This window comes from Vipera ursinii (assembly GCF_947247035.1).
Source record: "Vipera ursinii genome assembly, chromosome: 16".
NCBI classification, from domain to species: Eukaryota; Metazoa; Chordata; class Lepidosauria; order Squamata; family Viperidae; genus Vipera; species Vipera ursinii.
The window spans coordinates 5,829,399-5,854,143 of record NC_139529.1 but is presented as its reverse complement, the minus strand read 5'-3'; the positions used below and the strand labels follow the sequence as shown (position 1 = coordinate 5,854,143).

Sequence of the window (24,745 nt, the reverse complement as noted above, 5' to 3'; positions counted from 1 at the left end):
AACCCATTAAACCTGGGTTTGTGTTGCGGCTGAAAGGTGGGAGCCATCATTATAGTCTGACCCCCTTTTCCCCCAGCTCCATTCTCTCCCTCAGTAATCAGGAAATGATTCGTACTAGGCTACCGGATGACTGTGCGGTAAGGATAGTGACAAAGGCCTTCAGCCTTTTGAGTTCTGGAACATAGAGTAATAGAGTTGGAAGGGAGCTTGGAGGTCTTCCAGTCCGACCCCCCGTTCGAGCAGGAGACTCTACCCCACTCCAGACCAATGGGTGTCCACTCTCTGCTTAAAAATCTGAAGGCTAGCTGTTCTGTTCTGTTGATTGCTCTGACCATTAGGAGATTCCTCCTTAGCTCTAGTTGCTTCTCTCCTTCATTAGTCTCCATCCGTTGCTTCTTGTCCTGCCTTCAGGCGCTTTGGAGAATAGCTTGGCCGCCTCATCTTTGTAGGAACCCCTCAAATACTGGAAGGCTGCTGTCATGTCTCCTCCGACTGGATGGGGAGACAGAGGCTCTAATGATGCCCTTGGTCTCCACCTTTTGCAGGAAAATGACATCTTACGGCTAGAGGAGAACATAAAGACATTGAGGTCTCAGCGACACCTAGACGGGTCCGCCAGAACCTCTCGTGAACCCAATAACGAGATGGAAGAACTGAGCCAGGGCATACAGGACTTGTTGAAGGAGAAAGAAGAGCTTGAGTACCAAGTTGCAGAGCTGCGGCGGGTAGCCCAGAAGAGATACAAACGCACGTGAGCAGGCTCTAACGACAACAACAGGTTTACTCTGGGTGGAATGCCGTGGCGCTTTTTATTCCGTTAAGCACGAAGGAGCTAGGAGATACTGTTTAGCAAGCTTTTCCTGTGATATCTAGAGCCAATCTGAATAACTTTATCAGTCTCCTGCTATTTATTAAATGAATAGCTCGTTTTTCCTTGCAGAGCTCTTGGATTTGTTTACCCTTAAAACTGGTGCTTAAGGGACGAGGACAATTTAGCTAAGGAGGAGAGCAGGAAACCGGGGATATTTCTGGTTGCCCGTCTCCATTCCTTCCTTACTTCCTTTCTGTCTGTTTTAGAGATTTTATCGAAGGGCGTGGGGACGCCCTGACTGCAGAGCTGGACTTGGAAAATTCAATCCAGTGTCATGAAAACATCATGGATGAAATTGAATGCGTGGAAAAGACGCTTCTGAAGCGGCGGGCAGAACTCAGGGAGGCAGACTGTCTTCTGGCCGAAGCTGAGACTGAACTCGAAAACACTCGAGGAAAGGTAATTTTTTTAAAAAAAAATTTAAAAGTGTATATATACATTTATTTAAAATTAAAAGCTGATGGCCGAGTCACGGACAGTCATGCATATTTGCAGGCATTTCCAATGCTCCACTTGGAAATACAGCCTGTCTTTTTAAAGAGGTCATTTAAAAAAATACAGGTGCAGTCCTCAATTTACCCCCACTCGTTTAGTGACCGTCCGAAGTTACAACGGCGCTGGAAAAAGGGCAGCATCCCCGCGATCAATGTGATCAAAATTCAGGCAACTGACTCCTGACCGTCGCAACATCCCGAGGTCACAGGATTACCCTTTTGCAACCTTCTGACAGAGTCCAGGAGGAAGCCAGGTTCACTTAAGAACCCTGTCACTAACTGCAGTGATTCACTTAACAACCGTGGCAAGAAAATGGAGCAAAAACCCATTTAACTACTGCCTCACTTAGCCAGGGAAATTTGGGGCTCAATTTTGGATCCTAAGTTGAGGACTTGATTGCAGCTGTGATCTAAAATGCCTGCTAGCGAATTCTCCCTCTTGCTTGTCCTATTTCTTCTCGGCCCTTCCAAGGGCTGAATAATTGAATTCTTCTTCTTTGACTAGTCGTAGGTCTCTTTATTTCCCCTTCCAGACCAAAGACACCATTCAGAAATATAACACCGCTAAGCAACAGTTGTCTCGGACAGAGAAAGAAGCTGAGGAGCTTGAGCGGCGGACTCGGGATTTGGCTGTGAGGCTTGTGAAAGCAGATCAGGAGTTCAGGTGAACTTAAGATCACATTTCTTCACCCCAGCAAAACAGGGCCATGGGGTGACTCAGGAGACTGGGAACAGAGCACTCACAGAGAGTACTTGCTCTTGATTGAACTAGCAGCCTTGTTTGCTTTTACGGGCGTGTAACAGTTGCTCTGGGAGAAGCATCAGGGTGTGTATTTATGCACACCCACCATCCTGAACCTGCAGTCAATTTAATTGCTTTGATCACTGGACTGCCCTTCTCCGTGTTTGCTTGGCTTTCATTATTATTGATTTCAGTGCCTGTTTAGCCTTTTGTTCTAAACCTCTCCCTGAAATGAGCAGAAAGGCATCCCTGAAATGGAAGAGCAAGTTCAGTTTCCAAGCATGGATTCTCAACAATCCAAAACAAGGGTTGCCCTCAAGAGAGGGCCTGTGAAATCCCCTGGATTAGCAATGATCTGTTTGCAGAAGTACAAAGAAGGATAACAAATAGGAAAAAAGAGAATAAAAAAGATGTGATCAAACCCACTTCCTAATGCCCACTCAAGGAAACGAAAGAGATTAAAAGCTCAAAAGTTACTTGGTTTTGTGTGTCTGGTTTCTATTAGATACATGGATCTTAGAATTTGGACAACTAGGTTTAGCTCACGATTTTAAAAAAATCTCCCCAAAAGAATCGATTTTCACCAGCAAGCAACCGAGAAATGTTTGATGACTGCCTTTCAGGTTGCTTCAAGCAGATGCCCAGGATTTGGAACAGCACAAGATGGAACAAGAAGGAATTCTGAAAGAAATCAACCAAATTGTATCAGCAAAAGATTCTGAATTTCAAGTCCTGAGCCAGAAGATAGAAATATTGACTGAAAGGTATTTTTGACTGGTGCATCTGACAAACGTCAAACCTCCATCACTTGGGTGGATGGTGTTCATCCGCTCTTTTTTTTTACTTTTCTCCATCGTCTCCAGCGTGCCTTTCTCTGAAAAGTCACCGCAGGTCTCTATAATACTGTGCCTTTTGGGAGCGGGTAGACGGCCAACTAGGGACGCGGTGGCTCAGTGGGTTAGGACGCTGAGCTTGTCAATCAGAAGGTCGGCAGTTTGGCAGGTCGAATCCCGAGTGCTGTGTAACAGTGAGCACCCGTTACTCGTCCCAGCTTCTGCCAACCTAGCAGTTCGAAAGCACGTAAAAAATGCAAGTAGAAAAATAGGGACCACCACGGTGGGAAGGTAACAGCGTTCCGTGCGCCTTTGGCGTCTAGTCATGCCAGCCACATGACCATGGAGACGTCCTCGGACAAGCGCTGGCTCTTTGGCTTTGAAACGGAGATGAGCACCAGCCCCTAAAGTCGGAAACGACTAGCATGCATGTGCGGGGGAACCTTTACCTTTTTAGATGGTCAACTGGAGCTGAACCATTTTGGCAAATATGTTGGCTCCTCCACCCACTCCCAAACAAATATGTTTCGGTTTTCATTCTTTTCCAGCCTTCAGAAGCTGCAAACAGATATCCAAGTTGCAGAAGGTAATGAAGATCACCACCTTCAGATCCTTAAAGAAGCAGAGAACATCCTTCTGAGCAAAAAGCACGATCTCGAGAGATTAAAAGATCAGGTGGGTGACATCTTTCCTGATCCACATTTTCCAGGATATTCTGAGCTAGCCCTTGGATGCAGCCATATATATAGAAAACTGGAAAAGCCTGGCTTAATAACCACGAATACCAGCGCAACTCTTGCTAGTATTTACATGTGCAAAGAGCCACACGGGCCTTATCGCTATCTGACCAGCAGCTCAGCCAATAAGCTGGTTGAGCTTTGGAAAGTCAGGGAGCTCCTGTGCGCCTACAGAATGTGGACAGGTAAAAAATAAACAAATAAAAGACAAGAGCTTGGATTGCCCTAACGTCTGATAAATAGACTTGATTTGTTCTACATCTGAAAATGATTTCTCGTTTTGGCAGACTGCCGTTCAGCAGCATGAGTTACATGCGGTGGACAGATTGCTTGATCAGAAAAAGACGGAGCTACGCTTCCTCCAAGACAGCATTGCTGAAAAAAACGCCGTCTTTGCAGAAGCTCTCAGGGATGGAGAGACAGAGATAACTGAAAAACGGCAGCTAATAAAGGTTTTGTGTTTCCCCCCCCCTTTCCGGTCACATTAACAGCTTTTTTAGCGGCTTGGTTTTTCAATTGCTTGGAAATTTTATTCAGAAAGTCTCTGGCCAGGTTTTGTCCATTTGGACTATTCTGTTGTTTTCGTGCGATGCTCTTTTTTGAGAATTGTTTTAATTCAGCGTTCCTACCATGCTGGTTGCTCTGGAGCGAAACTGTGCCAGCGCTAGATCTGAACGGAGCTGCTTGCTTGCACGCTTTCCAAATAAACCCTTCGATTCTTTCTTCACTCTTCTCCTAGGAAATGAAGATTTTTCTAGAAGACCTGAGTGTTCAGAAGGGAGAACTCAATGCCCAGCTAAGTGAGAAAAGATCCCAGCTTTCTCTCGTAATGCAGAATATCCGAAAAGAAGAAACAAAGCTACAGGATATCCTGGGGCTGATAAAGCAGCATAAGACAGGTTTGGCTTAATACCTATCTACGTCTGTAGCTTTCTGTATAGCTACAATATTTACTGAAATGGTCTTTGCCCTTTTCTGTCATTCATTAGAACTGAAGCACATGCTGGAAACGGCACATCTGGGAAAAGAGGAGCTCGAAAGCCTGACGTTTCGGCATAACCAAAAGACAGATGAGTTGGAAGAAACGGAAAGGTTGATTCTGGAGGTAAAGGAAAGCCACATTTTGTAGTTGTGGTTCAACTTAGGAAGCTCTGCCTTGGAGCTTCTTGCAGGCACGTTGGTTTATCTCACTTTTCTAAATAAGGAGAAACTTGACACCTCCACTAATGAAGGCAGGGCAAGCTGTTGTACATAAACAGGGATCAACCCCCACACTCACTGTGGCACTGATGGTGTTACCTTGTTGGGTAATGAAACGTCTGCAAGTGAACGAGAGAGCACCAGCGTATGAATTTGTATTTCCCACTTTTTATCATTTCTGCGTATATTTGGGTGATGTGTTTTTTTATTTTATGGTTTTGATTTTTATTTATCCAGAATCTTGGGAAGCGTCTCTCTCTCTCTCACTCACACACACACACACAGAGACACACACATACACACACACATATCACTCCCCCCCCACCAGAGATTATACTGCCCCCCACTCTGACACTCTTTCAGAAGGCACTGAAGACCTGGTTCTGCCAGCAGGCCTGGGGTACCCAGAGCGGGATGGAGCCCATTAAATGGCTAGTTTGAATGTGCGTTGTGGCCGAGGTTATTATTTTATTATTTTTCTTGTTATTTTTTTTTCTTCTTTTTACACTCTTTTTATATCTGTGTGTGCGCCACCTTGAGTTGCCATGTGCGAGTAGGCGGCAATATAAATTTTCTAAGTAAGCAAATAAGTACAAATTAGGTAAATAACATTAGGCTGATGTGTTTCTTATTTTATGGTTTGGGTTTTTCGTCCCCCAGAATCCTGGGAACAGGCGGCATACAAATCAAGTCAACAGTAATAATAACGAGCTTGCTCTTGCTGCCCTGCCACGCAGCAGTGAGGGTGCAGTGATGGGGAAGTTAAATTTTGGGCAGCTGTCTCTATGCGGATGTTTTTTTAAACCCCAGGAGAAGCTGGAGCTGGAGAATCTCCAGCAAGCATCCCAACGCCAGCGAGGGGAGGCCGAGCACCAGAGACAGCTTCTCCACGAGGCTCAGCAAGAAGTCCAGCGACTGACCTCTCAGCTCCATCTTCTGCAGAACCACCTCAAGGCCCTGAATGATGAGAAGCGACACCTGGAGGCCAGCTGTGAAAGTCTGGCGGACAAATTCACCCAAAGCAAAAGGTGAGGATGGGGATTTGAAGAGAGGTGTCTTCTTAAATGGCTGACCTTAGCAAACAAATAATAATAATAATAATAGTAATAATCCAAAATGTGTGGAAGAGATCGTTTCACAGGAAGTTGTACAGTCTTATTCAAATGTGTCTTCTTTCTATTTTTTCCCCCCACGGCACGAGAGAAACTAAAGAAAACGCCGGTTTTCCTTTCATGTGAAACGGACCATTAGTAGATTCCTTCTTTGGGCCCAAGGATACCGTAGGGGTAGACTTGGGAAGATTTTCTGTAAAACACTTTCACACTCATACTATCAACCTAAGAGGGGGGCAGGCATTTTAGAAATCTTGATTAGTAGGGGAGAGTAGCCTGTCAAAACAATAAAAATAATTAATATCCCTTCTTCCACACCAAGGCTTTTCAAACTTGGCCCTTCTATGACTTGTGGACTTCCAACTCCCAGAATTCCTCAGCCAGGCAAGCTGGCTGAGGAATTCTGGGAGTTGGAAGTCCACAAGTCCTCCAAGGGCCACGTTTGAAGAGCCCTGTTCCACACCATCCCTGATGAATCATATATCACCTGCTAATAACTTCAACCGTCTGCGAAATGAAACAGACTGATTTCATATTCACTTCTTAGCAGTCCACCAAGCTGTGCACCTGCCTCTCTTCTTTAATTTTGCGACAACCGGACTTTGTTTTTCCTCGAAGACCTTTCGCTTCTCATCCAAGAAGTTTCTTCGTTTCTTCTTCTTCTTCAGAAGTGAAGAAGCTTCTGGGATGAGAAGCGAAACGTCTTCAAAGAAAGCCCAGTTGCCTTTTTGAAAAAGCATCTTTGGGGCAGTCGTAACCTGGGCGATTGAGACTCTCCATAGACATTTGTGAAGTGAACGTGTGGCTTCCTCTTTTGGCAGAACCTTAGCCTCGACCGAAGACAACAATAAAAATATTCTTGCCAGCACGGAGAAGTCTGTACTGGATTTCCAAAAACTGCAGCTTGAAATCGACGAGCTTCACAACCAGAAAATAGCTCTGAATAAAGATATCGCTGAGCTACAGAAGCATTTGCACGGTACGGGAAACCTTTCCCAATCTCTCGATCAGGGTCATTTTGCCTTCACAAGTGTCTTGTGAAGGATGAAACCCCATTCAGAACACGATCTTTTCATCAAATTTTCCTCCTGTTTTCCTTTCGATTGACCTCTTCCTCAAAATATTGCCGTTATTTTCCCCTTTAGGGAAAAAGGAGGAATTGGACATTTTGAAGACGGAACTGAACGATTCCAGGCGTTATCTTCAGCTGTTGGAAAAGGCGAGCTTTGTCTAGATTTACCGTTCCGGGTTAAAGGTGGGGAAACGTATTGCAGCCAAGAGCCAGGTATTTCCCCAAGGATGCAAAGTCAGGGGAAAAGATATAAATACTTCAGCCAAAATCAGACTGCTAAATGAAAATTGGCCATTTTCTTTTGTCCCGAGAGCTGCATCCGTATTTATCTGTAGCAACGGCCCTATTTCGTAGGCTTCTGAGATAACCCCGCCAAAGAGGTTGATCAGCAGCATTAACGAGCATCCTAAATCTTTCTCTTTCAACTCTTTCGCCGCTGGAACGGCAGGACGTGAAAGAAGCCGCAGAGGAAAAGCAGGAGCTCCTCCAAGAACAGAAGGTCCTCAAAGACACCCTTTACGAGTCATCCAGGAAGTGCAAGGAGATCCAAGAAGCCCAGAGGGAAAAGGAGAACCAGCTACACCAACTCAGCAAGGAGCTTAAGGAACAGGAGCTGAAACAGGCCAAACAAGAGACGGTGTGCATTCATCTTTTTTCCATTTGTGTTTTGACTGCATCTGCTGGCTGAATTCTTTCTTTTGAAGACGAACAGACAAGTTCGGGGGGGTGGGGGAAGAAATGGAAAGGTTGATTCTGGAGGTAAAAAAAAGAAGCCATAATTGATTCAGTAGCTTCTCCATACCACAAATTCTCTCTTAAGCCCAGTTGTTTAGAATTTACAAGAGTTTGATGGTTATTTACTTAATTCGTACCCCGCCTTTTATTATTTTACAAATAACTCGAGGCAGTGAACATATTCCACATGCCTTCCTCCTACTATTTTTCCCCACAGCAACAACCCTGTGAAGCTGAGTTGGGCTGAGAGAGAAGGACCGGGCCCCCATAGTCACCCAGCGGCTTTCATGGCTAAGGCAGGATTAGAACTCAAGTCTCCTGCTTTCTATCCTAGATGCTTTAATCACTAGACCAAATGAGTTCTTAATGTTGTCAACCAAGAGGCATTTTTTTTAAAAAAAGTGTACGATTCGTATTGTGGCAAATACCTTGCAGAGGTGGGGGGGGGCAGATTTCAGGCCAGTAGTTTTATGCCATCGAGAGTGAGAAACCAGATCATTCACCCATCCCAGTGACCTCTTCTCCCAACCTAGCTTAACTCTCGATGGGCTGCTTTCATCTAGGTCCTTCAACGTCTCGGGGAAGACGTCCTGCAGGAAGAAAGTAAGTTGGCAGAGTGCGCAGACAAACTGAAGACTCAGAAACAGCAGCTGGAACAAGAGCTGGTAGAGCAGCAGGGTCACCTGGCGGAAGCCGTGGCCAAGGTCCAAGAGATGGAAGAACGGATCCGGAGGCTTCAGAAGGGAGAATCCCACATTTCAGCTCTTGAAGAAAAACTCCACAAAGCCAGTGAGTTGTATTTAAGGCTGGGAACACTGATGTGTGTTCGTGAGAAATGCATCTCCATTGAGTAAGGAAGTCAGCGTGATATGTCAGCTAAGAATGGGGGAGATCAAGATTCAAGTTCCAAGCCCGCTGGGCAAACCACTGTAATTGTACGGTTCAGCTGGAGTTTTAGCCATTAAAAACATGCCTTTTGTAGCATCTTTTGTAAATGCTCTTGAGCTCGCTGCAGTGAGTATAGCATTTAGATATTATCAAGTTCTGCAGGATCCAATCTGAATCGGTCACCGGGACCAAAGGCTTATTCTTCCAAGCTTTGGGGCTTCTGCTGGAGCCCATCCTCAGAGAACTTCACTCTCCCCAGCATATGTGCACTGGGATGTTCTACGCATTGTATTTTTATGGTTGCTGGTGGTGTGTAGTTTTTATATGTTTAATTATGGTGCAGATGACTATTAAAAGTCATTAATTGTTGTTTCCTTGTGCTGCCATGCCCTCAGCTCCCAAGTACCTGATAGGCTGGTGGTAAATCAGCACTCCTGTTGACTAACAAGGGCCCCTTTTCCCAGGCTTCCATCATTTCTCTGGCTGTTTTTGTCTCTGCTCAGCCAACAATCATCGTAAATTCTCTTAGGAACGCCCTTCAGCAGATGAAAAGCAAACCGGAGGCTCTTGGTAAGGTTGGCTTGGTAACCAAGACTGACTCCTCTGTTTCCAGGGCATCAGCTCTCCGAAAAAGAACAGAAGCTTCAAGAAAAGACGGGCGAGGTTTCCTGCCTGCAAAGAGAACTCCACCTCTCCAGAGCCGAGGAGAGACTGCTCCAGGATCGGCTCCAAGCAGACCATCTAAAAGCAGAGAAGCAAATTGCAACCTTGAAGGAAACCATCAGGACTCAAAGGGACCAGCTTGAAAGAGCCCTTCAAGTACGCAACTGTCTCCCCCAACCTCCAGTTGCTTTTTCATTTCGGGTTGTGGGAAGAGAGGGGCCATGGCAAGAAATGAGATGGTTTCTTGAACACGAGGAGCGGCTGACTTGGCCCCAGTTCTCCCAAACTCTATGAATGCTTGGAAGTGGTTGTAAAATAAAACCTTAGATAGTCTTATTCCAACTCTGTAAGGTTGTGTTAGGGAGGTGACCTAACAAGACCACCTAATGAATTCATAGAACCTCAGTTGGTCATTTCTGGATTTACAATCCAGTTTTCTCTCATAACTCACAACCTGGAGCCGTTGGATCCTGTCCACGTGGGAGGATCTGAAGTAGGGCCACTATCCTCCAGATGTTCTGGACCAACTCTGATCCGCCCCATCCGGTATGGCCATCTGGGGCTGATGTGTGTTTGTGTGTAGTTTTACACCATTAAAGGTCCCAATGGAGCATTCTCCCCGCCCCTCCCTGGAATGTATTTGTTCGTTCAAAGGCAGACAAAAAAGAATATATATATATTCTTCAACTCGCTGCTCTAATTTAGGAACAGAAGCAAGAAAACTACGGCTTGCAGCGAGAAATAGCCTCACTGGAACAAGTGGCCCAAGAGAATCACCAGCGGGCCAAGCGGCTGATGAGGGACCTTGGCCGGATCCAAGAAGAGCACGCACAACTCAAATCACAGGTGACACTCTGGAGCCTTCAAATACCCTCCCCGTTGCTCTCTGGCCCTGGGGTACTGAGCCCCCCTCCCCTCCCAGAATCATACAGATGTAAGGCCACGCAGTGGCTCAGTGGGTTAGGATGCTGAGCTTGTCGATCAGAAGGTCGGCAGTTTGGCGGGTCGAATCCGAGTGCCACGTAACAGAGTGAGCGCCTGTTACTCGTCCCAGCTTCTGCCAACCTAGCAGTTCGAAAGCACGTAAAAAACGCAAGTAGAAAAATAGGGACCACTCCGGTGGGAAGGTAACAGCGTTCCGTGCGCCTTTGGCGTCTAGTCATGCCGGCCACGTGACCACGGAGACGTCCTCAGACAAGCGCTGGCTCTCCGGCTTTGAAACGGAGATGAGCACCGGCCCTTAGAGTTGGAAACGACTAGCACGCATGTGCGGGGGAACCTTTACCTTTACCTTTAAGGCCACTCGGTGCTTCAACCTCAGTGTTGAATGACCGTTGCGTCTTGTGTCTCAGATGAAGAGCCAGGAGGAGCTGGAGAAACAGCAGAAAGAGCTGAAGAGCACCGTTAAGCTGGTCAGACTGGAAGTGAAGGACAAAATGAGGAACGGTTTGAAGGATCTGAGCCAGTCCCCTCCAGAGGTATTGGAGGATAGAGAAGCTCACCTGGAACTGAAGGCAAGACTTTGGAGTGACCTGGAAAGCCTGAAGGAAAACTACCCATTCGCTGAAAACAAGGCCAGGACGCCGTACTGGGATGAAAAGTTTGACCTTTCTAAAGTCCACATCACAGTAAGTACTCAAAGAAGCAGAGTTGTACCCCAGGATCAGAACAACGGGCCGCACGCACGGTACCGTAGCGAGCATGAACTTCTGCATCTTCCACGCAAGAAAGCTGCATGGTTTTGTTTTGTTTTTTTAATTCCATTTATATCCCGCCCTTCTCCGAAGACTCAGGGCGGCTTACAAGCTTAGCAGTAGCCTTCATTCTATGTATATGCCTGCTTATTCGGGCTTTCACACACACCCCAAGCAGCATTATTACAAAGTCAGCTTATTGCCCCCAACAATCTGGGTCCTCATTTTACCTACCTCGGAAGGATGGAAGGCTGAGTCAACCTTGAGCCTGGTGGGAGGCGAACCTGCACTAATTGCAGGCAGCTGGTCTTACTTAAGGAGGCGTTAGCCCACTGCTCCACTGCTCCACCTAGATTAGAAATTCATACATCCAAGCAGATTGTTCCCACATGCAGCTTGCCCAAATCCTTGCCTTTTCCACCGTTCTCCCATTGTCTTGTTTTTTTTTTGTGTTGTTGTTGCTACTCACAGTTCAGGTTTCGTTTCTAACCTAAAAATGAGATCTAGGAGTTCGGGTTTAAATCTTTGCCTTGTTAGCAGGAGTCCACATTTAAAAGTAGCTGTCTTGACAGTATGATTGGGTTGGCTACACATGATAGTTAACACCTAGTTTTACCCCACATTTCACCCGGAATGAGTGTGAAGGAATGTCATGAGGCATGTCAAGTTACCTGCCAAGGATTCTTCTCTTCATCAATACCTATTTTTCTCTCAAGGATGAACAGTGGCGTGGAAAGGTACGCCGGGAACAACTGCAACACCACGAAGATCGTCTCAAGGTAGTGACGATTCGTATGTACGGCCACCAGGCCTTTGCTTGGGGTGGGGGAATAGAACCAGGTAGTCCTCAACTTGGAACAGTTCATTTAATGACCGTTCAAAGCGAGGGCACTGGAAAAAAAGTGACACATGACCGGGGTGTTTTTTTTTACACTTGCAGCTTCCCCTGGTAACATGTTCAAATTTCAGACACGTGGCAGCTGGCTCATATTTATGACAGTCGCAGTGTGTGTGTGTGTGTGACGTGATCCCCTTTTGCGACCTGACCAGCCAAGTCAATGGGGGAAGCCAGATTCACTTAACAACCAGGTTACTAACTTAACCACTGCAGTGATTCGCTTAACAGCCGTGGCGAGGCAGGCCGTAAAATGGGAGAAAACTCACTCAAGGAACGTCTCCCTTAGCAGCAGAAATTTGGGGGCCCGTTGTGGTCGCTAAGTCGTCCTTGGAGAACAAAGTCCTAGCTTTAAACTTAGAAGGTCACTTCTGGATTAATCCAGAGCAAGTCCTCTGCCCTAAGCAGCCCAGACCTTCCGCGCTGATTTAACGTGGAACATCATCCATCCAGGCTCAACTCCGGCAATGCATGTCGAAGCAAGTGGAGGCCTTAATTAAAGGGAAGCAGGAGACCGAGGGCACCCTTCACAGTCTGAAGAGACAAGTCGATGCCCTGGACGAGCTGGTCAGCAGCAGTTCTACCGATTCCTTGTTTCCATCCTTAAACTCACCGGGATTCACAGATTCTCTGCGCCAAGAGCCGAGCCTGGCAAAGAACCAGGTACGTTTGCCCGACAACGTGGTTTTCTTAGCGTTGGCACGAAACCACCTTTACAGCAACGTTACCCATTGAATGTTTTACCCTGCTAAGACTGGATCCAAACCAACTGTCCTCTCTCGTGAATGTCCCCGCGGCCTTTTCTAAAGCATCCCTGTGCTCTTCTTCACTCTGAAACATACCTTTAACAGAGCTGTATTAAACGTAACGGCGGTTGGGAGAGTTCGTTTTTAACAGGTCAGCAGCCAGCGTTGGTTTTATGCCCTGGATATTTGCAAGGTACCAACTTGGGGAAAAGATTTAAAGCCGCCTTTCTCGGCATGGCTGGAGGCGGGTTACACTCCGCGCAGTGAATATGTTCACTTTGGACAAATTTAATTTTAACACGCCTTGAACGTGTGCATGAAAGTTATTAGAAATCAATTTAAAGTGTTTTTCTCCTTAAAGAGCAACTTCAGCTTCCGTATGACTTTTATAAAATCAATAATCGTACCGATAGCGCTGTTTTTTTTTTTTTTTTTTTCTAGTCCACCAGATCTCCTTCCCCCTGGACCACTGCAGATACTTCAGCCCAGTCTAAAGCGGTTTATCAGTACAAGACATAGTTTCAACAAAGAAGGTGAGAGGTGGAAGACCACCCAGGTTATGAATAGTTTTAAACATGGATTGACCAATTAGAAGACTTAAGTCACAGTTTACGTATATTCCTTCTTAGTAGCGTGACAAAAGGTTTTTTTTTTTTTTTTTACTGTGGTCAAGATCTTAAAAATCCATCGTGGCACTGGACAGTTATTGCAGCCACCAACTACAAAACTGCCCCAGATTATAGGTAGTCCTCAATTTACAACAGTTCATTTAGCGACCGTTCAAAATTGCAACAGCACTGAAGTGGCTTGTGATCGTTTTTCCACGCTTACAACCGTTGCGGCGTCCCCACAGTCATGTGATCAAAATTCGGATGCTTGGCAACTGGCATGGGGTCACGTGATCCCCTTTTGCGACAACTCTGGCCAGCAAGGTCGTAAAATGGGGCAAACCTCAGCATAACAAACGTCTCACTTAGCAATAGAAAGTTTAGGCTCCATTGTGGCCTTTAAGCCGAGGACTAATCTATATTGAGAGCCTGGTTGTCTGTTCCAAGCCAAAATGCCGCTTCCTTAGAACAAATAGATTATGAATAAAATGACACAAGTTGTCATGAAGGATTACAAAAGGAGAAGGAAGGGGTGACTATAACTTGCTGCTTAGAACTTAAAATCGCTTCTTTTTTTTGGTTATTAGACAAGGACTGCGCAGAAATGGGGTCCGTGAAGCCTGTGCCAATTGGATGTGAAGATTATGAAGACTACCTCATTTATTTACGAGTTTAACAGTCTTTGAGTCACCTCACCTGTCCTCGGGTTTCCACATCTCTATAGCAGAATCCTGCCGTGGTGAAAGCAACATCAAGGCGTTTTGTATTCCTTTGGAGGTGATTCAAGGTGTGTCTTTCGCTCTTTTACATTTCTTTTTAACCAGCGTTTAGCAAAGCGGCTTTTTACGGGATAAAATATTTTGTGAATAAATTTTTTTGTACAAAACGGTACAGTAGAGGATTACAGCGATATTTTAATGTCTCAACATCTCTTCTCTTCTCCTTTATTCAGGCAAGCAATAATTCTGAACTCCTGTAGATTTCCTCAATCTTTATGGCACGCCATAGAGTTCAAGTCTATGGATATTCTCAATCATGGTTGTCCCAAATGTGTTTTTTCAAGAGGCAACTGGATTTGTTTTTTCCCTGAAGACGTTTCACTCCTCATCCAAGAAGCTTCTTCAGTTCTTGTCCAAGAAGCTTCTTTAGTCAGAACTGAAGAAGCTTCTTAGATGAGAAGCAAAATGTCTTCAAGCAAAAACAAAGAAAGTTCAGTTGCCTCTGAAAAAAGCATCTTTGGGACAACTCAAGCTCAACCCCCCCCCCGCCCTTTAAAAAAAGGGGCATTCACCTCAGTTGTCCCACAATTCGTATCCCTTTTGTTTTGCCTCTTCAAAGAACGACTACTCTCATTGATCTCTAGATACAGGTACTTTATTTACAAATATTTAAGAGAATAGCATTGTTACATTAAATGAGTACAGCAGCCCAAATAAATCCTGTCACAGAAATGAAGACCTACTGTAACTTGAATTGGGGGTGGGGGGGGAGGGAGGAGGAGGTAAGAAAAGGGATATTGCACCGCCAACAAGCTGCAGGAAGCCAACTGTCTTTGCCCAAAACTTAAGTTGCGTCAACAGGTCATGGTCCCTGGGCAACCCTCACCCCACCCACGCACACACACCCCACGGTGCAATTCAAAGAGCAGAATTCTGTAATACCCATCTACTTTTAAGAATCTTGAGATCTGAAGAGGGAGGGAAAAACTAGAGCCAAACGTAAAGGGCAACGTAAGCGAGGGAGAGCGCGCAAGCTACCCGAATGCGAATCGTTTGCACATCCCAGTTTTGGCTTTTTGGTTCACACGTTGACTGTACATTATGCTGGTTAGCCCCTTTCGCTTTTGCACACGCTGGACCGTGGCCTGGTTTTAGTGTCATTCAAGGGGTCGCCGAGACACCGCGGGCAACAGAATCAAACGTGCTCTATCCCCAGCCGGCCTTAACCGCGTCTCAACCAGATTGCCACCGAGAGCAACTAAGGGTGGAGAGAGGTCTGGGGGGGGGCTCCATCCTGCAGGCCACCCCTCTCCGTTAAGCCCTCTTCCAGGGACAGAGGCTTGCAATCATGGCAGAGGGGAACTTGGGGAGAGCATCGGCAGCCAAGCCAGGGGAACTGTAGTGTCAAATGCCAGAGTCCAAAGTCCCTCAAAAGTAATGCTTTTGCAACCGTCCAGTTTAGAGCAGACCTTTCCCAGAAACATACAGATGTGCAATACAGCCCCGGCAGGCAATGCAGCTGGAATAAATGCAGAACTTTTTTTTTTGGGGGGGGAGAGGGAAAGCGAGTTAGCACATCCTCAAAGTACACAAGACCTGGAGTAACAACAGCAAAAAATATAGTAGTAGGTTGCTCGCCGGGCACAGAGAGGGCCTACACTGGGCTAGCAATACCCTGGGAGTGCGTCAAGGTCCTCTGGACAACCGCCAAACATCGTAAGAGTTGAACTGGGGGTGGCCAATGACTGTGGTCACCAAGTAGGGTGACCTGGCCGTCTTTAGTGGAGCTGTATCAAATACTTCACTTTTAAATTTCTAATGCCGGTCATTAAGGGTTTTTTTTTCTTCATTAAAATCATATACACAGGATGTATTTGAGTGTCTAGCTTGGTTCTGTCAAAATTTATACATATTTACGCTTGGTTAATAATAAGGGCCCGTGTGGGTAAAAATACGGAGCAGTAAGAGCAGCATAAAGATACCGGGTACGAGATAGAAGCCACGCCATGTCCTAGGCCGAGAGGGAGGGGGCGTACACCACGGCAGTGTCTTTCTCCCCCCTCCCTCAAAAGCCCCAGCCACCACCACCACCACTATCAGCGTTTCCCAACGAAAGCAATCTATGCAGGATCCCATTCTACCCTTGGAAATAAGTTTCATAGTAAATCTTTTTTTTTCCTTTCTTTTTTTTTTGTTACTAAAAAGGGACAGACCAGTTACAGACTGGGAGAAAAAAAGCTGAAGCTAACAAAGTTAAACTTTTACGAGAGACAAAGCTCTGCGGAGAAAGAAGAGAGAGAGAAAGTCATATGGGGGCCCAGCATCAGAGCTCTGTTTTTGCAAATCATGAATCGGTGACATCTATTCACAAGGACAATTAATTATGGGGAGGGGGGGAAGAGAGGAGAAGGGGGAATAAAGACGCCTAGATTTTACCATGCAGGGACAGGGAATGACTCTACTTGCCTTTGATAACCTGATTACATCTAAGTTTTCTCTTAATTTTATTCTTTAGCAGTTTAGTACTGTGTTAAACTCTTTGCCTCAGGAGTTTTAATTAAACCTGGTAAGATGTGCAGAGGAAAACGGAAGCAGCCCCCAAAAAAGCACTGCTCTTTAACAGAGGTGAAAGGTCACAAACAGAGCCAAGGAACAGAGGTCACTAGCAGCCACAGCCTTCTCTTTGGGGCTGGGGTTCGTTGGTTAGCCGGCCGCCCTGTGGAGCTGAAGGCTTGTGCTGTACCCCTGACTCTGCCGCGTTCAGGTCCAGGCTCCCGTCTTGGATATTCTGGTAGATTTTCTTGGCGGCCTCTAGGAACGCGTCTTCCACGTTCTCGCCTCTGGGGGGGAAAAGGACAAGCCAGAGCAACGGCATTAATTTGGGACACTTTATGACAGAGGCATGAGTATTTATAGCTTGGGGTTGTAGCGAGGGGTCCTTGGTTTTCTTGCAGATGTTTCATTACCTAACTAGGTCACATCGGCACTGCCAATGTGCGTGATCAACGCTGACGATGTTCCCTAGTTGGGCCACGAAACATCTGCAAGAAAATAACCATTACCAGAGCATCGAGGACCCCGCAAAATGCATCCATACTGCTTGCATGCTGCACTGTCCATATTTTGAAGCAACAGCTAGCGTCGCTAGAGCAATTTAAGCACTGGCGTTAGCATAAATCAAGTCGACTCTTGTGCTGCAAACAAGACGTTCTCACCACCAGTCCCTCTTTTGTTTTTTTTTTAAACGTACAAGCAACCAACTTACGTTTTTGCGCTCGCTTCAAGAAACAGCAAGCCTGTTGGGGAACAAAAAGCAAAGCCAACTTAGGTCAGAAAATCAAAGTATTCCTCTTTCGGATCTCCCCAACCAGCACGTTGGGTGTCTCCAAAAGTGACAAGGGTCGTGGATACAACCTGAGTAGCCTGATCCACGCGTGCTACATCGTCACCACCCCAGAGGGCCTAAATTGGCACTACGCTAAACAGCTTCTGCGCGATCTTTCTGCCAAGTAGCTTAGTCTACTCTGGTGCGCCCATGCGTACCGTTCTCTTCGGCGAACTGTTTGGCTTCCTCATATGTCACATCTCTCTGGGCTTCCAGGTCTGCTTTATTTCCTATAAGGATGATCACCTGCATCCAGAACAAGAGACAGAAAAAGGGCATTTAACAGGAATCCAGCGGTGGACAACAGCCAGTTTGTCAAGGGTAGGCCTTTTTGCCCCAAAGGATCCTGTTGGGATCCTTTTTGCAGAGCATGCCTCATCGCAGCTAAGAAAACACACCATTCCCCCCCCCCTCTCTCTCTTAAGCATTAAAGGGGGGAAAAAATGGAACGGAGCATCCCCAGAAGGGTGAGTCGGAATGCAAATGCTTTAATTAACGGACCGTTTGGCTTCCCATTAGGGTGAGGAAGCAGTTCTAAGGAAGTGCTCATTATGCAATTAACACAAGACATGCTAGAAGAGGAAGTAAGAGAGCTAGCTAGCTGGAATGACTGCTATAGCTAACCACACTGTCAGGAAGGGAAGCTTTCTAGCCAATGCTGCACGAAAGGGAAGGAATCCCCCTCCTTGAAATGCAGAGCTGAGAAAAGCGTGCGTTTTCAAAACTGTCTCCCTTAAGCAAATGGTAATGGGCTCTGTTCAGCTGTTCCATGGCCAGCTGACTTCTAGAGACAAGAGAGGAAGAACGGAGGATATATTCCGTTCTAGGGGAATGGAAGAGGCCTGAAGGCTAAAACTTACGAAGGACGGTTGCAGGAATTGGCTACGTCTAGTTTAATGAAAAGAAGGACTAGGGGAGACGTGATAGCAGTCTTTCCAATATCTGAGGGGATGCCCCAAAGAAGAGTGGGGTGGGGCGTCAACCTATTCTCCAAAGCTCCTGAGGGCAGGACAAGAAGCAACGGATAGAAACTGATCAAGCAGAGAAGCAACCTAGAACTGAGGAGAAATTTCCTGACATCTCAACCTGGAGATGAGCAGATGCTGTTTAGCAACCCTAACCTTTTAACACGGAGGTTTCTCAATTGTGACACTCACAGTATTGGGATTAGTTAGATTCCTTGCGTCTGTCAGCCAGCTGCTTAAATGGTTGTATGTACTTCTCCTGCAAGAGGGGGGAAAAAAGGCGTAGAACACAAGCTAGTTCGACCTTGTCTCTTCAGAGGATCACAGCAAGAGAACAAGTCCAACCTCATCCCATTTGGTCTGAGAGAGAAAGATCCAGCATTTGTGTCCTTCCCTTCCCCGTGCCTTTTTCCACCATGTCCATGTGCCTGCACGGAGCTTTTTAAACATCGATTTGAGAAGGTTGGAAAATGACTAGAAGTAGGGGTTTGATGAAACAGGCGAACTCTTGCTCTGCTCCAGAGTTTAGTGGTGTCAACTAAAAGAGCATCAGCTTAAATCACAGCTGGTTAAGGGACGGGCGGCACCGAGTTCAAACCACAGCATAATTCCAACCTCTTTCCTTACCTAGTGATATCATAAACCATAAGGGCTCCTGCTGCTCCTCTGTAGTAGCTCCGTGTGACCGCTCGAAATCTCTCTTGTCCCGCTGTGTCCCAGATCTGCAGCTTAATTTTTTGGCCGCTAACTTCAATTATCCTGGTGCCAAACTCGACTCCAATCGTATGGGGACAGTCTGCCATAACTGCGAGGCAAAATGAAATAACAGTGAGAAAGCACGGTCCATTCACAGGGATTCCCACGTACCTGAAGACCTGCTTTACCCACCACCTCAGCCAAAATCAGCAGTTATCTGCGGGGGTTTTTTTCTTCATTACAGAGCACAATTAATTTCTGACTTCTTCTACTGCATGTTTCTTAGAAGAGTGAGAAACAGGCAAAGCTAGTCACCGGCAAAGGTATAAACCTTTGGTTGTTAAATCTTATCTCTGAACAAAAATAAAACAACATTAAAACTAACAATGGTTGCACATTATATAAAGGGAGGCATTTTGCTTCAGTGAAATCCGGAATCATTCCCGTTCTGTAAAAGGCACTTTTAATAACGTAACGGAAGCCTGGAATTAACACGTTGGGAAAACGGAGGGGAGTAAGCCGCCCTGAGTCTTCGGAGAAGGGCGGGATATAAATGGAATTAAAATAAAATAAATAAAGTCATGTTCTGTTTACTACTTCAATTACAATCTGTAAGTGCACACTTACACTTCTTTTCTGTAAACTGATGGAGCAAGCACGATTTTCCTACACCCATATCACCTTAAAATGAAGAAAAAGAAAAAAGAGGAATATTTAGAAGCGAATTGTTACCACTGCTGCCTTGACTTAGTATCTATTGCAGAAATTGTGGAATAATATGGAGCCATTTTTCCCAGATAGATGGTGTAATAATCCACAACCAGCATTCTTCCTTAATAAAAGTGCCAAGCAAGGACCAAGAAAGTTTTTTTTTAAAAAAAAAAGGGGGAAATGAAAAGACAAACTACTGCATAATGCTACTGAGAACTGCTCTGGAATTTTTTTTCCTGGTATTCCTATCACAGAATTTGTAACTGGAAGGAGATAAAAGCTCCTATTTCTTAAAATTCCTTCTGAAGACCACAGATGAGTAAGACGAGTAACTCTAGCTGTATTTCCAGCTCTGAAACATAACTTATGTTTATACAACATCCTAGGCATCAGACGTGGTCCGTAAACACACTAAAACCAGACTGATCCCGCTGTGTGCACACATCCCACATTTAGGCTAAGAAAGATCTCATTTGGGGCCAGAATTTCTGCTTGCTTGTTGGAAGCCCACTGGGAAGGCCCCAAATGGCAATCCAAGACCCTGCAGTCATTGTTAATCCACGCCAGTTGCCAAGCACCCAAATTCTGATCACGTGACCACAGGGATCCCGCAACACTCCTAGGTCACTTGTAGCTTCAGGTAGTCGATAAATGAATGCTTTCAAAGCTGGATTAGCAAGTGAGTCTAAGATCACCCTCCAGGAATTAATGCTGCTTACCACCTAAGAGAATATTCCACCAGTTCTCCAATGCGTATATCGTGTAGCGTTGCGGGCTTTGCCCAATACCAGACACAAAACCAGGATCAAATGTCAGCACCACAGTAGCAACCGAAGGAAGTGTCTTTAAGAGTAAATCGTTCTATCTCACTTCCTGGCTTTGAAATCCAAAACTCTGCCAGACTTGGGGGGGGGGGGCAGGGAAACACATCTGCAGGCTGAGAGAGATTACTTGGGCAAAAATCCTCAAGAGCATTGAATTAAAAAAGTGCCACCCTCAAGCACATCAGCGACTTGTGACTTTGCATGCCACCTTTTCGCCGAGCCTGGTGTGCAAGGGACGGTTCGACGGATCCCGAAAAATACATCCTTTTTTTCCCCCCCATTTCACTGGTTATTTGTAGGTTGGGCCACTCCAGCATCATCTTCCCACAACTTCTATTATCCCAAACCAGCTGCAGTTAAAGGCATCTGGAAGAAGTGCGGCAGCAGGAATAACCCAGGCGTTTTCTAAACGATGTTTAGACTTACCAATAATGATGTATTTAAAGATGTAGGAATAGTTGTAAGGTGCAGTTGCCATTGTGGCACTAGAAAAGAAGAGAGAAAACAGCTTAACGTGATTGTCCTTGGATCCGGTCCTATCAACTGTTTCACTTAGCGACATAAACTTTGGGCTCAGTTGTTGTAACTCGAGGACGAAGGAAATATTAAAAGTGCAAACTAAACTGGAAGCAAAGGCCTTTATAAAGGGTTGTAAACGGTGCTGCAATGGTTGTTAAGTATGAAAAATGGCCGTAAGTCACTTTTTTTCACTGCCATTGTAACTTTGAACGGTCACTACACGAACTACCAGTATTGAAGTTAACATAATTTTTAGGATTTGCCCTCCAATCAGCAACATGAGTAGCATAGTCATTCCTTTAAGAATCCTACTTTAGCACCAGATCACTGCTCCTTCAAAAAAAATATCGTGGAAGCTTTCCCACAGTGGACACACCTAGCTATTTTGGAGATCCCATGTGTGCTTTCTCAATTTCCTGGCAGGATAGTGGAAGAATTTGTTGAGCAATTAACCCAGCACCGTGCATTGCTAACATTGCCTACTCCCCATTATTTTAAGCCTCTTATCTTTCTCCTTTTCCCGGGAGAAATTATCTAACTGCGCCTTTAATAAAAAGAACATAGTGGAAAAGATTCCCAAGCATTCACCAAGCTATTTACCAATTTCTAAGTCTTAAATAAAGTCGGCTCATTTGTTTAGAGCTGAAGGTACAAACTTCATATGCAAGCTATGTTAGCCAGTCTGTTTTTTTTTTAAATGAGCAAGTTAAAATAGAGAAGCAGAACTACAGTACACAGATATCAAAGGAAAGATTAACCTATTAACCGAATGGAAATTCACTGGAAATGAATTTATTGATTCAATTTCTATAGCCAGTCAAAGCAGGCAAGTGAAATGTTGCATGGGACAGGGCAGGCGGGCAGAAAAATCCTACACTATGTAGAAAAACCAGTGGCAAGTTGATTCCTTTTAAAAAGCACGAGGCTAAATTTACGTATTGCCCAAAACAAAAAGGCTTATACTGCTCAAAGAGATTGTGAAATCTACGCTCTTTGTAGATTGCAAAGAAAAATACAAAGCTGGCATCAGAAAGGGCAACGAAGAAAGAAATTGTTTTGGAGGAGAAGCCAGAATGCATGACTGCTGGGTCCTTTCCCACTAGGAAAAATAAAAATAATAAAAAATAAATTCTCAGCTCAGTCCCTCCTCAGAATATGCGATTTCCCAAGTGCAAGCCTCTTCTAGTAAGCACGTGACCGTCATCTGATTTGAATCCATCCGTTCTATACAGAAGAGCACCAATGGCGTGATGTGCCGTATGAATGAAAAGACACTATCTCAGGCCCTATCCATGCTGGGAATATCTTAAGGCACCGCTTGGCTCATTCTTTGCAAGAAGAATGCAAAGGCCTTGCATGGCAAGTTTAAGAAATGAGAGAGAGAGAGAGAGGAAAAAAAAAATCTCAAATAGCAAACGATATTCTTATATACAGGTCGTCCTCGGCTTACGACTGCCAATTGAGCCCAACACTTGTTCAGTGAGTTCTGCCCCATTTTAATGGCCTTCCTTGCTGCAGTTGTTAAGCGAAAAAATCACGTTGGTTGTTAAGTTAGCAACACAGTTGTGAAGTGAATCTGGCTTCCTCCACTGACTTGGCTGGTCAGAAGGGTGCAAAAGGTGACTCCGGGACACGGTGACCATCATAAATATGAGTCAGTTGCCAAGTATCTAAATTTTGATCACATGACCCTGGGGATGCTACAACGGTGGTAAGTGTGAAAAACGGTCGTAAGTCACTTTTTCCACCACCGTTGTAGCTCTGAACGGTCACTAAATGAGCTACTGTCTCAACAGCACGCAACTCAAATCAATGCATATTTACACAGGGATACAGGTAGTCCTCGACTTCATAGCAGTTCATTGAGTGACCGTTCAAAGTTACGTCACTGAAAAAGTGACTTATGACCGTTTTTCACCCTTACGACCGTTGCAGCATCCCCAGGGTCACGCGATTTACATTCGGATGCTTGACAACTGACTCACACTTCTGACGGTTGCAGTGTCCAGGGGTCCCGCGATCTCCTTTTGCGACCTTTGGTCAAGCAAAGTCCATGGATGAAGCCGGGTTTTCACTTAACAACCCCTGTTCCTAACTTAACGGCGGGGATTCGCTTAACAAATCGGGCAAGGAAAGCCGTAAAACGGGGCAGAGCTCACTTAACCAATTTCTCACTTAGCAACGTAAGCGTTCGGCTCAACTGTGGTCATAAAGTCCACAGGATCACCTGTACGACAACTTTGCAATACACTATAGGTGAACTTTTCTCTTTATTAAAGTTACGGGGTTGCACTATTTTTAGTTTTCCTTATTGTAACAGTGCCGCAGCCTGCCCGACAATGCATCAGTGTGTGTAAAAAGCTCAGCACTTGCCATGGGAAACAATAAAGAGCCTTAAATGTTCTTTATTTACTGAAGAAAGGACTATACCAAGCCACTCCCTTGTCTGGCAAGAGCCCCTGAAAAGAGCAGACACGGGGGAAAAAAACCCGACAAAGCTTCCCGATAATGACAAAACTATGGCAAATCTCCAAAGTGAAAATCATTTACAACTGTAGGGAATCCCCTCACATTTTACATCTACAGAGGTTTATCTAGTCAAAAAAGGGTGTCCAGGGATTGCAAACGCAATGCCAAAAAATTGATCTCTGCTCAGCTTCTGCTACTTCTTCCTGCCTTCTAGATGTCCGAGAACATTAACTGCCCCTCAGTCCAAGTAAATATAACCAAAATTGGGATGACAAGTTTGCACGTCCAGCCTGGTGTTAAAGCAGGCCCTGTCGATATTTTACTGCAACAGTCCTGCCTTCGTAAAAAATCTGAATTTAACAAGATTCGCACCTTAGCAGGTGTGAATCGCCCCCCAAGCAAACAAAGTGAGCAAATAGACCCAGCAACCAAAACTGAAATTTTAGCAAAGGTACCACTCCTAAAATATGATCACCCTCATTAACATATGATAGTAGTTTTGTCAGGAATATTGCGTAAAATATTTATGTTAATTCATACAACAAGCATGCAAAGTTTATTACATTCATACCTCATTCTGCAAGGAAGCATAACTGTACAAACACACATATGCTGATTAAAGGGTGTGCACAGCTCACCGTATATGTATTCAGAGCCAAGTGCATATCTCTCACTGAAGATCTACAATGGATAAAAAGCAGCTAACACTGCAATTGTTTTTTAAAAAAAAGAAAGAAATCAGTGCAATAAGATATCCTCAATCTTTCAGTTCAGATTCCAGGCAAAATTCTTCTTTCAACCATTCATCGCACTTAGCCTACTTAGAAAGACTTTATCCAAAATCCTCAATCTCTTTGCCCCTCTGATGTAACATGCACAACACAAGTGGCATTCACTGCACATCGTGATGTAGTTGTGTTGTAGGCTATCTTCCAAATAAGACAAGCTTCACAGACCCAAGTTCTCACTTTCTCCACAGGAAGATGGAAAGTGGCGTCCTTGACACCTTCCGGACCTGGGACTGCAGGACAGCCAAGGTAAAGAACTTAAACTAAATGGGGAGGCCTTTCCAGAGCAGCTGCACATCACCCCTTACAAGGTATCCACTCCAAGCTTTCTGAGAATACAATGCTGTTTATTCATTTATCAGATTTTTATCCTGCCTTT

At 45.2% G+C, this 24,745-nt stretch overlaps 2 protein-coding genes across 3 annotated transcripts in view; one reads left to right on the top strand and one right to left on the bottom strand.

Moving 5' to 3' along the window:
* Positions 1-15,264, top strand: part of CNTRL (centriolin) — a 34,618-nt gene extending 19,354 nt beyond the window's left edge. For both annotated transcript variants that reach the window (XM_083375019.1, XM_083375020.1), the window contains 21 exons: positions 546-751; positions 1,078-1,270; positions 1,899-2,029; positions 2,731-2,871; positions 3,489-3,615; positions 3,965-4,129; positions 4,417-4,576; positions 4,667-4,782; positions 5,688-5,905; positions 6,811-6,968; positions 7,135-7,208; positions 7,510-7,698; positions 8,360-8,585; positions 9,298-9,503; positions 10,053-10,193; positions 10,700-10,975; positions 11,758-11,820; positions 12,390-12,599; positions 13,124-13,215; positions 13,878-14,077; positions 14,243-15,264. In XM_083375019.1, the coding sequence (XP_083231145.1) occupies positions 546-751; positions 1,078-1,270; positions 1,899-2,029; positions 2,731-2,871; positions 3,489-3,615; positions 3,965-4,129; positions 4,417-4,576; positions 4,667-4,782; positions 5,688-5,905; positions 6,811-6,968; positions 7,135-7,208; positions 7,510-7,698; positions 8,360-8,585; positions 9,298-9,503; positions 10,053-10,193; positions 10,700-10,975; positions 11,758-11,820; positions 12,390-12,599; positions 13,124-13,201 (3,078 nt within the window). In that variant the 3' untranslated portion in view covers positions 13,202-13,215; positions 13,878-14,077; positions 14,243-15,264. The remainder of the gene's footprint in view (positions 1-545; positions 752-1,077; positions 1,271-1,898; positions 2,030-2,730; positions 2,872-3,488; positions 3,616-3,964; positions 4,130-4,416; positions 4,577-4,666; positions 4,783-5,687; positions 5,906-6,810; positions 6,969-7,134; positions 7,209-7,509; positions 7,699-8,359; positions 8,586-9,297; positions 9,504-10,052; positions 10,194-10,699; positions 10,976-11,757; positions 11,821-12,389; positions 12,600-13,123; positions 13,216-13,877; positions 14,078-14,242) is intronic.
* A 1,232-nt stretch (positions 15,265-16,496) lies between these two features.
* RAB14 (RAB14, member RAS oncogene family) lies at positions 16,497-21,075 on the bottom strand. The gene is made up of 7 exons (XM_083375207.1): positions 21,017-21,075; positions 19,683-19,736; positions 18,987-19,164; positions 18,552-18,618; positions 17,553-17,640; positions 17,275-17,305; positions 16,497-16,849 (listed from the first exon to the last, which is right to left on the bottom strand). Exons 1-7 carry the CDS (start codon positions 21,066-21,068, stop codon positions 16,672-16,674), a joined length of 648 nt encoding a protein of 215 aa, XP_083231333.1. The 5' UTR covers positions 21,069-21,075; the 3' UTR covers positions 16,497-16,671.
* Between the last annotated feature and the right edge of the window lie 3,670 nt (positions 21,076-24,745).